Genomic DNA, 17155 nt, shown 5'->3' with positions numbered 1-17155 from the left:
ATGCTGTCGGAAATCAAACCCCCACCAGATAGATTTTTCTCTATCCTGGTTGTTCGAGAGTATATAACTTCTGGAAAACCACTTTAAGGCAAGTCTAAAATGTCCACTAAACCTACGACTAAGCTTATGGAGAGAAGATCCAAAGTCTGCGCTCCTGGTGCCCCTGGTTGTATTTGACCCCAGTATCCACCAGCGCCCGGTGCAATCATTTTTGCTTTTTACTTCTCACAGAATTTTACATCCTCGTCTCCCTTAAACTTGAAGAAAGCCGTCAGGTTCTTGCATTGATCTTAATCTCGCAAATAAACTCCTCTAAAATTCCTTATCTCCCTCCGAGAGCTGCTTGGAAGGGGACCAAATCTGTCGGATGAAGACAGGGATGCTCTTGGAATGGTCCCAACAGCGAACCTGCTCATTGTGGTCGCCTCGCTTTGTTCAGATGCCTCTCATATCTCGGATTTTCTACCTCTGAACCAAAATACAGAATCATTTCTATATATATATATATATATATATATATATTATTTTTCTTTTGTGGAATTCACTTGACGGCTGCTTTGTGACAAGTACGAAACCTGACTGAGTACTGTCTTTTTTGGTTTGGAGATTCCTTGGCCAAAACAAAAATTTAGGTCATTAGCCTTGTCTGAATGAACCCATACTGAGCCTCTGAAGTGACCACCACCATGGCCTTCAGGTCAGAGGGCAGCAGTGATGGTCTCCTTACTTCAACCTAGGGAAGGGTAAGTATAAAATCATGTGGGCTGAAAATCAAACCTCACCTCGAGAACATACGATCCAATGTTTGAAGAACACAACACCTCCTTTTCCTACGAGAATGTTGACGTTGAAGGGGTCTGAGAATGGGCTATAGACCTGACTTGTCTATGGCTGCAACCTTTTCCATATCCTCTCAGTCCTAAGGTTTATCCTGCACTCCTGATGGAAGAAAAACTGTCCCAAGTACTGCTGTCCTCCTCTTTGGCAGAAGGACCTTCGAGTCTCCTTGGACACCGTGCACCTGCAAATTCTGCACCCCCTATAGCCATCCTGTTCTTCTACTTGCTTAGTTAGCAAAACCCCCAAAACATAATGTATGCTCTTCAACCCTAACCTTGATAAGTAGGCCATAGCTTGACACCATTCGTTCCTTCCCAGTTGCGCCCCCCGTGGATAATGACTTCTAAGTGGAATTAAATATATCATCTGTTCTGTTGTCACCCGCATTATTGATAGGCTGCCTTATAATCTCCGCTTAACACTCATCGTGTCCAAATCACCAGCTCCATCTTCCTGTTCGGCTGTTAAGTAGGAGCTCAGGTGATACAATCCCAAAGCGGGTGGTTCCAGCGGTGGGGAGTCATGTCCTTCACATGATAGATTATTTAGCCTACTTTTGTGGACCAGTGATGCATTGAAGTTGCTTTATCTTGCAAGGTTTGGCTTCCAGCTGTGCGTCCTTATTCTTGTCCTATTCTTGTCTCTCGCTCTGTGAAATCGTCCTTCTAATGCCCCCGCTATTAATGACATCATATTTCATTTTCCTATGGGTCCATCTTCTGCTAATGCCCTGACATGTACAGGAGTTTTGAGGGGTTACGTCGTCGTATCTACCCTTCTCTTACACTATTTGATCCGTCATTCTCAATTAGAGCGTTTTGGTTTCTGGCTACGTGAGACATGTTTCATTCGGGGCGACCTCCTATGGTGGGCCGCTCCAATGTTTTCATTCCAAAAAAAAAAAAAAAGAAGCTTGCCTGGAGCTTCATATTTAAGAGGAACCAGCTAAATTAACAAGCCAGCCCATGTGGAATCTAATTACCTAGCAGCCGGAGGGCAGATATTAATACATTTCGTAAGTACCGTTGACTATTGGGATATTGGAGGAACGCTGCTTCTGCTCAACCTTCTTGGTTCATTAGGAGTTACGGGGAGGAACTGAGCCTCAAAAGGGAAAAAATAAAAATGAAAGCGGCGTTTGGTTCCTGTGTGTCGTGGATTTATTGATGGAGCCAGAAGGACTCTTCCTCTGTCTCGTTGATGCATTCCAGATTTGGTGTAGCGTTCCGTCAGATCTGAAGGAGCTGTGTGTGCGGGTGATGTTTAGGTGGTTTTGTGTATTTTCTTTTTGTTCTGCTTTGGTTTTCTGAGCATTTTAAGGAACAAGTCCTTGGTTTGCACGAAGATATTCAGCTGTTGTCATGGGTTTTGTGGGAGATTTTTGTTCTATTTTCAGGAGCCTTTTAAGCTTCTGAATCCGCGGTGTTGAGGAACTTGGCTTCCTGTTTTGTTTTAGACTTTATTTCCATCTCATAAAGGGATGGCATCTCGCTAGGATAGGTCATCACTGTGGTGCCAACCTCCACCGATCCCAATATTGAAGGCCTCACCGTGCTGGTTTAGCTATGCGGCCAGTCTTTCCCTGCACGGCGCATGCCCATGCCAAGGAGCGGTGCTGTCTAGGAAAAACGATGGACGCTACATTAGTGCTGTTGCCCCTTTCATTCTCAGGATCTATGGGGGTCCCAGAGATCAGACCTCCACTGTTAGCAAAGTGATGGAGTATACTACCTATATTCCATGATTTTGGGAAATACCTCTGTAGGGTAGGGAACATGTGGGGGAAACCCTGCAGATTTTCCACAATGGTTTTCCTTGCAGCATTTTAAAGTAACAGCAAAGTGGAGGAGATTTCAGCAAACGCATCTGGAAATTAACCTGCAGAAAGTGAAACCCGCTGCAGATTCTGTGTCAAAATCCACCTGTAACGCACGCAGATATTAATGCGAGTTCATTGTGAAACTTGCCACACGTCTGCACCGTATTTTTTCTGCAGCAAAATGCATCCTGCCTGTGTGTGTGTGCCGTTAAAGAGAATCGGTTTGTTGGAGGCGGCTTTCCAATGAATGCATTTTAATATATTATCTAAGTTGCAGTACCGCTTTTCTCCACTGACATTTTCCATAGACCTCCATGCAACAGCGCCCTCAGCTCCCGTCAAATTCTGTAAAAAGAATAAATAATAATTTTGGAAACGCTTCTCCAGAAAGGGCAGATCCTTGTGCTAATGAACTTGCCAACCTCTACAGAGTAAATGAGCCCTACAGTGCCTTGGGGTTCCTCTACAGCTTCTTTTTGTATGTTCCCAACCCACAAGTGCACAAGGGCAAAAGAAGGAACCTGAGCAGAAAAAAAGAAAAGAAAAGTAGTCTGATCTGTTCAGAAAGTCTACCTTAAATGTCAGCCTCAGGATTTAATGCGCCTGCTTCTGAAGAGCAAACGTTCAGGCGAGACACCTAAGACATTGCGTCTCTTGTGAAATTTCCTAGTCTCCATGCAAATGTAATCAGGGAGCGTTCCTGATCATGGCGTTGAGTGGGGCGCGGATCTGCGATCTTAGTAATGTTTTGGCTGAGTATCTTCTTTCTTTCCTTCTTCTTCAGGCTCCTGAACGAGACCTATTTGGAGCTTCAGGTTGGCAGAATTGTCTGGCAGATATTTGATTTTAACCCATGAGAAGCATTAAAGGGTATATGTCATGTTAACTGCGCAATTTGCAGCCTTTCTAGCATCAAAAAATATCATTTTCATAATTTTTATTTTTCATGCGTTCTCCTTGGTTCTCATGGAGCAGTCGCTGGACAAAATCAGTCTCCTTCCCCCTCTGGGATAGCATAGTCCCTTCTTACTCCCCGTGCAGAAGCGATCTTCTCATCTGTACTGCCATCTACTGCAGAGGTTCTGCTCCTTCTTCACAAGCAGGGGAGAAAGTTATTTCTATTGGCTGCCCTGCAGTGACCAGAGGGTCGCTATACAGAGCCCTGACTGCTGGGGGGGAGTGACTGAGCATGTGTGACCACTTACCTCATTAGGTGGACGTGCACACCGCTATACACTGTAAACAAAACCAGGTAGCCCCATGCTATTTCACTGAATGAACATCAGATGGAGCCATGCTAAGTGAATGAACTCCAGGTGGCGCCATACTAAGTGAATGAACTCCAGGTGGCGCCATACTAAGTGAATTAACTCCAGATGGCGCCATACTAAGTGAATGAACTCCAGGTGGCGCCATACTAAGTGAATGAACTCCAGGTGGCGCCATGCTAAGTGAATGAACTCCAGGTGGCGCCATACTAAGTGAATTAACTCCAGATGGCGCCATACTAAGTGAATGAACTCCAGGTGGTGCCATGCTAAGTGAATGAACTCCAGGTGGCGCCATGCTAAGTGAATGAACTCCAGGTGGTGCCATGCTAAGTGAATGAACTCCAGGTGGCGCCATGCTAAGTGAATGAACTCCAGGTGGCGCCATGCTAAGTGAATGAACTCCAGGTGGCGCCATGCTAAGTGAATGAACTCCAGGTGGCGCCATGCTAAGTGAATGAACTCCAGGTGGCGCCATGCTAAGTGAATGAACTCCAGGTGGCGCCATGCTAAGTGAATGAACGCCAGGTGGCGCCATGCTAAGTGAATGAACGCCAGGTGGCGCCATGCTAAGTGAATGAACGCCAGGTGGCGCCATGCTAAGTGAATGAACGCCAGGTGGCGCCATGCTAAGTGAATGAACGCCAGGTGGCGCCATGCTATGTGAATGAACGCCAGGTGGCGCCATGCTATGTGAATGAACGCCAGGTGGCGCCATGCTAAGTGAATGAACGCCAGGTGGCGCCATGCTAAGTGAATGAACGCCAGGTGGCGCCATGCTAAGTGAATGAACGCCAGGTGGCGCCATACTAATGGTGAACATCAGGTGGCGCCATGCTATGTGAATGAACTCCAGGTGGCGTCATACTAAGAGAATGAACTCCAGGTGGCGCTATACTAATGGTGAACATCAGATGGTGCCATGCTAAGTGAATGAACTCCAGGTGGCGCCATACTAAGTGCTTGAACATCAGGTGGCATATATATGTAAGTAAATCTACTCACTGGATCATCTTTAGCCACAAGTAAATGGCAGACATGCTCATTTTTTATATTTCATGGTGGGAGACCCCCTTTAAAAGCATCGACAATATTTTTAAGGTGCGCTTGTTGCCTCTTATTCTTCTGTAGGACAGTATACAGTTCGTTCAAACAACCCTAGGGTTGTCATCAGTTTTTAAAATTGCTCTATAGGGGTGAGTTTACCCTTCATAGACGCCCCTACTAATGGCTCACGTGGTAGTCCCTGGCAGGGAGGAGTCTGACGCTTCTGGTCATGTGCTGCTTTAGCCAATCACATGATAGGTTATCTTGTCATGTGACTGGCTGAGAAGCTGCCATTGGCTACGAATGGATTATTTTACAAATATCTCTGAACGACGGGAGACGAGTTTATTGTCTGTGAAGTCCATATGGCTGCAGTGATGGACCCCAGCAGGGTGGTCACACAGTCTCCTGAATGGCAGATCTCCCTGCGTGTGCACTTAAAGGAACAGTCCATGCAGGGCTAGAGGCTGCAGAGCTCAACTGCCCCTTCAGGTTTAACCTAGAGTCTCCCTTTAAATATTACCCTTTCTCTAAGTATGGAAATATGACGTTCAGGAGTCGAGGAGAGATGGGTGACTATCTTGAATAGCAGATCACCCAGTTTTACAGTGAAAACCACCCATTTCTGTAGCTGAGTGCCAGTCCAGCAGCCATATTGGTGGTCACCCATCTTTTCTAGGCTCCTGAAAGGCAGATCTTTTTAGTTTTTTGTGAGACCTCCTCTTAAACAATGGAGATTTTCCAACCCCTGTGGGAGCTATAATAGCAATGGTAATGAGTGTCACCCAGCTTTCCCAGCCTCCTTCAGTCATGCAGTGAAACATACCCCCTTCAGGGTCTTGGAAAGCTGGGTTACAACCACCGATCACCCCGCTGCCTGAAGTGAAGGTGGCGTTTCCCTTTAATTCTCCATAGTGTCAGAATGACAGGTTGTGGTTTATAGAAGTTCTCCTCGAAGCCGCTAGAATATTTTAGTGCAGGATGCTGGCGCCGCTGATCTCCTGTAGGGCTGCCTTCGTCTTATGCAGATCTGATGCGCTAATTGCAGAAAGCCTAATGAATGACGAAGCAAAATATCTGGATAGATGGAAATGATCTGGTATCTGAAAGCCCATAAACTGCGCAATATTCATAAATTGTCTCTCCCTCGTTGGCGCCGTCCATTACCCGGCAGCCTTGGCAGAGCGGCAGGTTTCCACCAGCGTCCTGATCAATCACATCCCGACAGTGCCCCCATCTGGACCAGTCTGCGCCATACGACTGCCCTGCAGCCCCCCTCAGAGCAGTCCTAGAAAAGCTGTGTGCCAATGATCAGGACTCTCACTTAGCCTCTTGGATAGTCACCCAGCTTTCCCAGACTCCTCAGTAATAGATCCGCCTAGTAATGCAGCCATATTGGACTATTGGCTCTTCAGGACTCTGGAAAAGCTGGATTACGAATCTACTCCTTTGGATTTATAGGGTGTCAAAGGAAAAGTATGACTTAGGGCTCATTCAGACGGCCGTATGCTGTCCGCAAAAATACTGAATGCTATCCGTTTTTTTGCGGATCCGCAAAAAAAATGAAACATGTCCTATACTTGTCCGTGAAAATCAGGACATGGCCCCATTGAAGTCTATGGGTCTGCAAAAATACTGAATGCTATCCGTTTTTTTGCAGATCCGTTTTTTTGCGGATCCGCAAAAAAACGGATAGCATTCAGTATTTTTGCGGACAGCATACGGCCGTCTGAATGAGCCCTTAATCGTGGGATAATATTCCCTGGGACTGTATTTCTGTATCACTAGGCAGGTTTACCATTCAGGACTCTAGGAAAGCTGGGTGGCAACCTACCGAGGTCTTTCAGAATCCTGATTAGAACATGAAGCTTCTTCCCGTTCAGGAGACTGGGAAAGCTTGGTGTCCAGCTTAGTTAGAACTGCAGTGGTCACTGTAATTAGAAGTGACACAGCTTTTCCAGATACGGATAAAACCGGATTTTTTACTCCAAAAGTTTGAGTGCTTATCTACTTTCATATGACTGCGTATACCATTCAGGAGCCTGGGAAAGTCTGATAACTGGCAGCCATATTGGGGGGCACCCAGCTTTTCCAGGGGCAGCAGAGAATCGGTGGAGAGCCCGCCCCCAGATTTTCAGGGCTGCCTATGTTCAGCAGCAACTCGTCCCTCCCCAGGCCGCCCCCTACTCCATTTCTAGCTAAATTTGCCATTCAGGACACTGGGAAAGTGGGGTATGGCTTGTACTGTAGCTCATATAAGGGGTTGTCAACCCTCTTTTCCAGACTTTTGGATTTCCAAAAATGAGGGATATCTCTGGCTATAACTATATAGATCTGCCATTCAGGAGCCTGGGAAAGCTGGGTGGCCACCATTATGGCTGCTGTACTAGCTCCTTTTTCTCGCTTTCTTTAATGGAAGCCATCCTTACTGTAGACAGCGGGTGACCCTTCACTTTGTAACGTGCCGTTCAGGACACTGGGGAAGCTGGGTGACATCCCTGCCGGGTTTTATCCGTCTCTTCCAGTAGATCAGGAATTGGGGGATGCGTTGATGTGTAACTAAGTAGATCTGTCGCTCAGGACCCTGGGAGAGCAGGGTGCCAGCAGCAGCGGATCTCCATAGGAATGCATTGCTGGTGTCTTTGTCGCCTTCTGCAGTTTTCTATGATGTTGATTTCCCCCTCTTCTGTCTCAGGTCTCCCGTGTGCCGGTTGAGAGTTGTGAGCAGTACCAGAGCTGTGACACCTGCCTGGGCTCCCGGGACCCCCACTGCGGATGGTGTGTGCTCCACAACACGTAAGTATGACTTCTCCAGGCTGCGGAGGTCCTGGGGGACTTGTGAGAAGCCTCGGTGCCCTGCTGCCGCATGACAGCCCCTCTCAGTCTTCTGCTATAAATAGCTCACGTCTATTCCCCCCTGAGCCGCCGCGGGCCGGGCCCGCACCCAGGAGACTGCCAGAGCGAGGCACGCTGATTTAGGCCAGGTGCAGGAAGGACAGCGCTGGCATCCTTCACAGATAGCGATTTCTGCTGGAGGACATCTCTGAGCTCGAAATTCAAGGAGGTCGGGCGGTGACTTAAAGGGATTGTCCAGAATTTGGAAAAGAAACAGCACAACACTTGTAAATGTGTTTCCCCCCCCCCCCCCCCCCCTGATATTGCAGCTCAGCTCCATTGGATTTAGTAAGGCTTAACTGCAATACCATGCTTAACCTGGAGATCGGTGTGGCAGTATTTCTGGGAGCAGGCAGCCAAACTTCTCTCCTAGGCTAGGGGGCACATCGCTGCCTTTTAAAGATCTGGAGCCTTGGGTATTTTTCTTGGGCCCATTGCAAAGTACTCCTGTACAGTGATGGCCAGTTCGCATTGTTCGCCCGCGAACATATGCGGGCTACCATCTTTTTTCACAAGTCCGGCGAGGCACAGGTAAAGCCCTTACCTGTGCCGCGAGCCGGTCTGAAAACAAGTGCGGTCACCGGGAGCAGGCAGTTCCGAGAACAGCCGCCGGGGGACCTTCATCAGGCTGTTCTCGAAACTGCCTGCTCCCGGTGACCGCATTTGTTTTCAGACCAGCTCGCGGCACAGGTAAGGGCTTACCTGTGCCTCGCCGGACTTGTGAAAAAAGATGGCAGCCCACATATGTTCGCGGGCGAACAATGCGAACTGGCCATCACTGCTCCTGTAGATTTCTGGGTAAAAAGGAGTCGCCCTCTGCTGGTCACGTAATGGTACATTGGTTGGAATTAGGTAGGTGCATGTGGGCTCACTGACTTTGACAGGCCAAGGAGGTCACCCAAGCTTAGAAAAACCCGGCTGCGTTCTTCCAAAAACAGTGCCACAGGGTGCGTCGGTATTGCAGTTCAGCCACGTTCAATTGAATAAAGATGAGTTGCAATACCTGACACAACCCCTAGACAGGTGTGGCGCTATTTCTGGAAGAAAGCAGCCATTTAGGTTTTTTAAAGTACTGAACAATCCCTTTAAGTCAGGCATCCTCAACCTGCAGCCCTCCAGCTGTTGCAAAACTACAACTCCCAGCGTGCCCGAACAGCCTACAGCAGGGCATTGTGGGAGTTGTAGTTTTACAACAGCTGGAGGGCCGCAGGTTGAGCGTGCCTGCTTTAGGTAGTCTGCTGTCTTTGGCTCTCCAGTTGTTATGAGACTACAACTCTCAGCATGGCTGAAGGAGTAGTTTCGCAGCAGCTTCAAGTCGCTGACCACTGTCCTACGATGAGCGAGCTCTTCTGCCAATCTATCGTTGTGCCAATTCTCCATGACTTCATTTAAAGGGAGAGTACACCAGAAATCAGCAGCTTATAATAGTGCTGATGCGTTATAAGGGGAGCGGCCGATATTTGTCATCTGTATGTGAATGTAGATGGCTCTAGGGGGTCTCAACTCTGCAGAGAAGTAGTCATCATGGGGGGCCGGGGCGGGGAGAGTTCTGCACTTCTGTCACTCGTCCCGTTATATGGCTGAGAAGAGAAGCTTTCGCTGTAAATAAAGTGGGCAGAATGGGTCTCGCTGCTGCGCTTCTGCTGGGGGTTGTAGTTCCCCCGGAGGGTTCTGTATTTCTGCCCTGATACAGTGCGTCAGTCCAGTTTTGTATTCCGTAGATCTCCCTGTCGCCCTTTATCCGGTGGGATTTCAGCTGAACGCTGACACAATGTCATTACGCTCAGGTTAGGAGTCGGTGGCGAGTTTTGTTTTCCCATCGACCCTGCCAAGTACACATGACAGGTGGAGCATTACAGGCAGCCGGAGCTGTAATCCCTCTCTGCAGCCTACATGTGAGGCCGGGATTACTGGCCGCCATGCATCAGGACTGGAGCTGTACACCTGCTGGGAGGTTATATGAAGATTAATCCATGTATAAGATGGAGCTCTGCAGCTTTCTGATAGACTTCCTCTTCCCGTTCCTCAACGTTTTCAAGATCTCTGCTTGCTGTCCGTGGCTATAACATTCCCGTTTACATCCAGAGGGTCAAAAGCGACACAGAGCTGCAGCGCTCGTTACAGCGTATCACAGCTCTGTCTGTATTAATCCGCATCCGGCTGTGTCACGGGATAAATGGCTGCATTTCCATTTCGTTCCAGAAAAACGTTTTTCCAGAGTTTTTACTAATATTTCATAGCTTAAATTGACATCCTGTCTTCTCCTCTAGTCACACCCTGAGCTGCAGATGAAATTCTGAGAGAGAAAAGTGCAGGGTGGGAGCCAGGTTATAGCTGATCTGGTAGATCACACGTCTCAATCAGCAGTGAGGAGAAACAGGCTGAATTTTGAATGCAGCTCTGGATGTGAATGGAGTAAATAAGTTTTAAAGAAGTCGGGTTTTTGCTGAATTACTCTGGAATTGTTAAAAGTGAGGTTTCGTTTGCTCCAAATGTGTACAATTGAATGGAAAATAAGTGATTGTCTTTGTTGCCATCCTTATGTTTCCGTTGGGGGTTGTCATCCTTCCTCGGCTCTGAGTGACGGGCAAGCAGGTTTGGCAGCTTACTGGACTTCTAATTCCCTATTGTATTGAGCTGCCAGTCTCTCCAGCTTCACGTGTCCAGCCTGGCAGGGAGCGGATGTTGCAGGAGAGCTGTCAGTCGGCGGCGTCCACTGCTCCGCGTTCTCAGCTGTCACAGCTCCCGCCGAGCAGCCGCAGTTTGATGGAAGAGATTCTCACCTCTAAGTCCCCGTCCAGAGAACCAATTAAGTTGATGTCACTGATTGTGGGGAGATGGCGGTTTATTCCAGAACTTTTATATTTATGTAGATGGGATGCATTAAGCCCCATTATCCTGTCGGTGGCGACCTCTGTAGATGACCTATAGATAATCTCCTCGTATACATTGTAGATGTTCTCGAAAAGACAAGTGCGAGCGCGCCGATGAGCTGCACCGCTTCACGACTGACCAGCACCAATGTGTCCAACTGACCGTCCACCCCAAGAACATTTCTGTCACCATGTCTGAAGTTCCAGTGAGTTATAGAAATATCTAATATCTATCATCTGTATCTAATATCTATCATCTAATATTTTTCTTCTGTATCTAATATCTATCATCTAATATCTATTATCTTTCTTCTATATCTAATATCTACCTAATATCTATCATCTACAGTACAGACCAAAAGTTTGGACACACCTTCTCATTCAAAGAGTTTTCTTTATTTTCATGACTATGAAGGCATCAAAACTATGAATTAACACATGTGGAATTATATACATAACAAACAAGTGTGAAACAACTGAAAATATGTCATATTCTAGGTTCTTCAAAGTAGCCACCTTTTGCTTTGATTACTGCTTTGCACACTCTTGGCATTCTCTTGATGAGCTTCAAGAGGTAGTCCCCTGAAATGGTCTTCCAACAGTCTTGAAGGAGTTCCCAGAGATTCTTAGCACTTGTTGGCCCTTTTGCCTTCACTCTGCGGTCCAGCTCACCCCAAACCATCTCGATTGGGTTCAGGTCCGGTGACTGTGGAGGCCAGGTCATCTGGCGCAGCACCCCATCACTCTCCTTCATGGTCAAATAGCCCTTACTTTAAAAGTTTTCCCAATTTTTCGGCTGACTGACTGACCTTCATTTCTTAAAGTAATGATGGCCACTCATTTTTCTTTACTTAGCTGCTTTTTTCTTGCCATAATACAAATTCTAACAGTCTGTTCAGTAGGACTATCAGCTGTGTATCCACCTAGAAAAAAATAAGGGGTTGGGTCAGCACAACCTGCCTGTAGGTGCAGAACACTATGGCGAAATACATGTACAAACGGAAAATGCAAATGTGATCGCACACTACATCCAGCACTCTGCCCTCCATGCTGGATGAGACATTGGTTTATATTTTGGCCAAAGCATAGTAAGCCACTCACCGCGTCAAGGTTGTCTCATGAGTGGTCCCTAACTCTTGTTCCTACCTGTTCATGGGCCATGACAGCCACACAAAATCCAGGGGATGCAGGTCAGCATGCAAGCCAAGTACACTTTGCTTGTAACCCCGTCCGGTGCCATTACAGCTTTCATCGGATCCAGGGATGCAAGTACCAACATGCATGCTGAACCCACCATATACTTCTCCTGGAGCCAGATGGCTAATGGTAGGTTCTATACAAGCAGACTCAGTTTTATACTGACTTTAAAACCAGCCTCAAGGACAGATTAACTGGTCAGGTGTGCAATGACTCCAAGGAGATCGCCACGCCTCCAATATATACTACAAAGAAAAAAATAAGGGGTTGGGTCAGCACAACCTGCCTGTAGTGTGCGATCACATTTGCATTTTCCGTTTATATATGTATTTCGCCATAGCGATCTGCACCTACAGGCAGGTTGTGCTGACCCAACCCCTTATTTTTTTCTTTGTAGTATGTATTGGAGGAGTGGCGATCTCCTTGGAGTCATTGCACACCTGACCAGTTAATCTGTCCTTGAGGCTGGTTTTAAAGTCAGTATAAAACTGAGTCTGCTTGTATAGAACCTACCATTAGCCATCTGGCTCCAGGAGAAGTATATGGTGGGTTCAGCATGCATGTTGGTACTTGCATCCCTGGATCCGATGAAAGCTGTAATGGCACCGGACGGGGTTACAAGCAAAGTGTACTTGGCTTGCATGCTGACCTGCATACCCTGGATTTTGTGTGGCTGTCATGGCCCATGAACAGGTAGGAACAAGAGTTAGGGACCACTCATGAGACAACCTTGACGCGGTGAGTGGCTTACTATGCTTTGGCCAAAATATAAACCAATGTCTCATCCAGCATGGAGGGCAGAGTGCTGGATGTAGTGTGCGATCACATTTGCATTTTCCGTGTGTATCCACCTGACTTCTCCTCAACGCTACTGAGGGTCCCAACCCCATTTATAAGGCAAGAAATCCCACTTATTAAACCTGACAGGGCACACCTGTGAAGTGAAAACCATTTCAGGGGACTACCTCTTGAAGCTCATCAAGAGAATGCCAAGAGTGTGCAAAGCAGTAATCAAAGCAAAAGGTGGCTACTTTGAAGAACCTAGAATATGACATATTTTCAGTTGTTTCACACTTGTTTGTTATGTATATAATTCCACATGTGTTAATTCATAGTTTTGATGCCTTCATAGTCATGAAAATAAAGAAAACTCTTTGAATGAGAAGGTGTGTCCAAACTTTTGGTCTGTACTGTATATCTAATATCTATCTAATATCTATCTATCTAATATCTATCTATCTATCTATCTATCTATCTATCTATCTATCTATCTATCTATCTATCTATCTATCTATCTATCTATCTATCTATCTATCTATCTATCTATCTATCTATCTATCTATCTATCTATCATGTTTGCAGTTATTTTATTGCCTTCTTCTTCTTGCAGATGGTTCTCCAGGCCTGGAATGTCCCTGACCTTTCTGCTGGGGTGAACTGCTCCTTCGAGGATTTCACAGAGATGGAAGGACACATAGAAGGAGAGAAGATTTACTGCACGTCTCCCTCTGCCAAGGACATCATCCCCATCACACGGGGCCAGGGTGAGCTTCATGGTCCTGCAGAAAACTCCACATCCTGCACGGTGGTCACTCAGATGAATTCCTGAAGCTCTAACACACTGACAGTGAGAGTGGACGGACTGCCCATGTGTGGGGGCTGCGCACCTGACACTGCTGTGTGCAGACATCCTGCTGGGAGTACAGTTAACCCATCAGATTCCAGACTTACAAATCTGAGGAACATCTCTACATAGCACTCTCTGCTATGAAACATGTGGTTTTTGTACCAAAAAAAATAAAAAAAATCAACCCTTCATCTCCTAGAATGCAGAGCCACAGAATGCACATTGTTTTAGAATCTCAGCACAGTTTTAAGTGCAGCTTTGGCTGTGACTGGAGTATATAAAAAAAATCTGAAAAATATTCTGCTGCTGAGATTTCTTCCATCTTTGAGCTCTGTTGATGGCCGATCCTCGTGAGGGGGCGGCCTTGTGGTGAGTGGGTGTTTGTAAAAACTGCAGCACCCCTCAGAGAGGGGGTCATAAGACCCAGCGTGAGCAGCCACGGGCGTCAGAGCCTCTTGGCTGAGGGACAGGAGGGAGCGATGTTTTCACGGCCTTCGTAAATAGCACAAACAAAAGGCCCTAGTCTGGCAGAAAACGCCTCCTCAGCTCTTAAGACTTTTCCCTAATTCTGCCTTAAAGAGCCGGCTTTTGTTGGAGAACAGAAGCCGCCTCTGTTTGTCAATATGTATTCACCCCCCTCCCAATTTCCAATCCTTCTACGAAGTCTCCAGTTTCACCGTCACGCTGCAGTTCTTTGTACAGCAAAGTCACAATAGGGCAAATACGTCAGGAGAAATGGCGCTCAAAATACTCCTGAAATCATACAATCGACAAGCCTCATAACATGAGGGCAGTCCTTTTTCTGTAGTCATCTCATTATCATAGCAGGCAGGATTACATTGACAGGTAACATCTACATAAAGGTGACACAGGATCCACCATTCACAGTAGGCAATGTCACAGCTCTGCCTCCCTGCACAGGGGCCACCTAGCCTCATTGTAGTCCGACACTTCATGTTCTGTGGAGATCATTTCTCAGCAGTCATCCCATTAACATCACAAACAGAACTGCAATGACGGCTATTACCTATGTATAGATGATACAGGATCCACCATTCACAATTGGTGATGTCAAATCTCATCATCTTCATCTTCCTGCGCCTAGCCTCGTTATAGTCTGACACTTATTGTTCAGTGGAAATCTCTTCTCAGCAGTCATCTCATTATCACCACAGGCAAGGTAATACACATATATATATATATATATATCTCAAGATCCACCATTTACATTTGATGATGGACACCGCTTAAGCTCCCCGTCCCTGCGCAATGACCACCGAGTCTCATAATAGACTGACACTTCGTGTTCTGTGAATATCACTTCTCAGCAGTCATCTCGTTATCATAACAGGCAGGATTACAGTGACAGATATCACCTATATAGATAGGTAACTCAGGATCCACTATTCACAATAGATGATGGACACAGCTTATTCCTTCCCCTTTCCTGCCCAATGACCACCGAGCTTCATAATAGACTGCCACTTGGTGGAGATCACTTCTTAGCATTTATCTCATAATCATCGCAGGCAAGATTACAATGACAAGGTATCGCCTATATATGGGTAAAACGGGGATACATCATTCACAATAGGTGATGGCCACAGCTCATGTCCTCACCTTCCCTTCCCTTCTGTGCAGGTCACGGAGCATGCCCACAACACTCTCCCATAGAAGTCAATGAGTTATCTCCAGGCCACAGGTTCCTATGGTCCATGTGGCTGCTGTAAGACAAATCTGTGAAGGTTAATAGCCGCTCAGGCAGGATGGTCATCTTTATTTGCCCCCCACTACAGCACTGCCCCCTTATCTTCTACCTTGGGACATCTTGAGCCCACTTGTAAGGTAGGGTCGATGTCACTCATCTTTTCTTTTCTCTTTTCCAGGGGACAAGAGAGTCGTTAATCTTTACCTAAAGTCCAAAGAAACGGGGAAGAAGTTTGCAAGTGTCGACTTTGTCTTTTACAACTGCAGCGTCCACCAATCGTAAGCGATTCCTTCACATTGCATATCGTTGTCTGATCGTGTGCCCATTTAAATCCAGGCTGCTCCCTGGACGCAATACCAGTCTCAAAGGGGTGTGTATACTTTTGCAACCATTTCCTTTTATTGCTGCAGCGCATCAAAAAATAATAGTTAAGCAAAGCAATAGTTTGAATTAAAAAATGCTAGTAGTTTAATGTATGCAGCTCCTGTGCAGACCTATGTGTCTCCATGGTTACAGACCACAAACAAACCCTGTGTAGTCTGATCCTATTACGCAATTTTGCGAACTCCCTCTTCTACTGGCAGGAGGGGGTTTCGGGGGGGGACAATTGAAGTTGCCGATCACTACATAAACAATTTAGGCTACTTTCACATTAGCGTTTTTCTTTTCCGCTATAGAGTTCCGTCACAGGGGCGCTATACCGGAAAAGAACTGATCCGTCATATCCCCATGCATTCTGACTGGAGAGTAATCCGTTCAGGATGCATCAGGACGTCTTCAGTTCAGTCTTTTTGACTGATCAGGCAAAAGTAAAACCGTAGCATGCTACGGTTTTATCTCCGGCGAAAAAAACTGAAGACTTGCCGGAATGCCGAATCCGGAAGTTTTTTCCATAGGAATGTATTAGTGCCAGATCCGGCATTCAAAATACCGGAATGCCGGATCCGTCCTTCCAGTCTGCGCATGCGTAAACCTTTAAAAATAAGAAGAAAAATAAATCCCGGATCCGTTTTGCCTGATGACACCGGAAAAACGGATCCGGTATTGCAATGCATTTTTCTGACTGATCAGGCATTTTTCAGACTGATCAGGATCCTGATCAGTCAGAAAAATGCCTGATCAGTCAGAAAAAATGACATGCGTTTGCATACAGTTTGCCTGATCAGGCAGTTCAGGCAACGGAACTGCCTGCCGGAATCAAACAACGCAAGTGTGAAAGTACCCTTATACACAGGGGTATTTTTGGGACTGGGGTGACACAAAGCTTTACAAAATAGTAGATTATTTTTTATTACAAAAAGATACTCAAAAAATTATTTAGATGCAATAAAGCAAAATCTGTTGCAAAAGTATACACACCCTTCAATTTTAAAGGGGTTGTCTCGGGCGAAAAAAAGTCTGGTTTCTTCTGGAAATAGCGCCACACCTACCCGTGAGTTGTGTCTGATATTGCAATGAATAGGGCTGAGATGCAATACCTCACACAACCTGTGGACTGGTGTGGTGCTGTTTTTTGTAATAAAAATAAATAAATAAATAAATATATATATATTTTCCAAACCCTTGACAGCTTTTTTAAGGATTGTCCTTTCACTCCAGGCTTTCAGCCTGTGAGTCAGATGGATCTGTCAGGGCATGCTGGGAGTTGTAGTAGTACAACAGCTACGCTGTAGTGTAGCCGTCATGTCTCTTATCAGGCCGTGTGATGTACTGTATGTGAATGGAAGGCGGCTGCTCGTGTCTCTGTGCTTTAGGGCGAGAGGGGGGCACGCTCATGTCCTTTTTATGCCTCCTGTGCCCGGGAGGCTGGGACCTCGGTGTCCATTTATGGTGTAATGAAACGTGCCAGGGTGATGTTTAGAGAAGGAGCCGGAGGAGGCT

At 46.4% G+C, this 17155-nt stretch overlaps 1 protein-coding gene across 3 annotated transcripts in view; it reads left to right on the top strand.

The window, feature by feature from the left end:
* PLXNA1 (plexin A1) overlaps positions 1 to 17155 on the top strand; it is a 278496-nt gene that overhangs the window by 166492 nt on the left and 94849 nt on the right. For all 3 annotated transcript variants that reach the window (XM_040408573.1, XM_040408571.1, XM_040408572.1), the window contains exons 5-8: positions 7670 to 7770; positions 10825 to 10948; positions 13330 to 13483; positions 15453 to 15552. In XM_040408573.1, coding sequence (XP_040264507.1) covers positions 7670 to 7770; positions 10825 to 10948; positions 13330 to 13483; positions 15453 to 15552 — 479 coding nt within the window. The remainder of the gene's footprint in view (positions 1 to 7669; positions 7771 to 10824; positions 10949 to 13329; positions 13484 to 15452; positions 15553 to 17155) is intronic.

This window comes from Bufo bufo, chromosome 9 (assembly GCF_905171765.1).
Source record: "Bufo bufo chromosome 9, aBufBuf1.1, whole genome shotgun sequence".
Lineage (NCBI taxonomy): Eukaryota > Metazoa > Chordata > Amphibia > Anura > Bufonidae > Bufo > Bufo bufo.
This window is presented reverse-complemented; position numbering and strand designations above follow the sequence as displayed.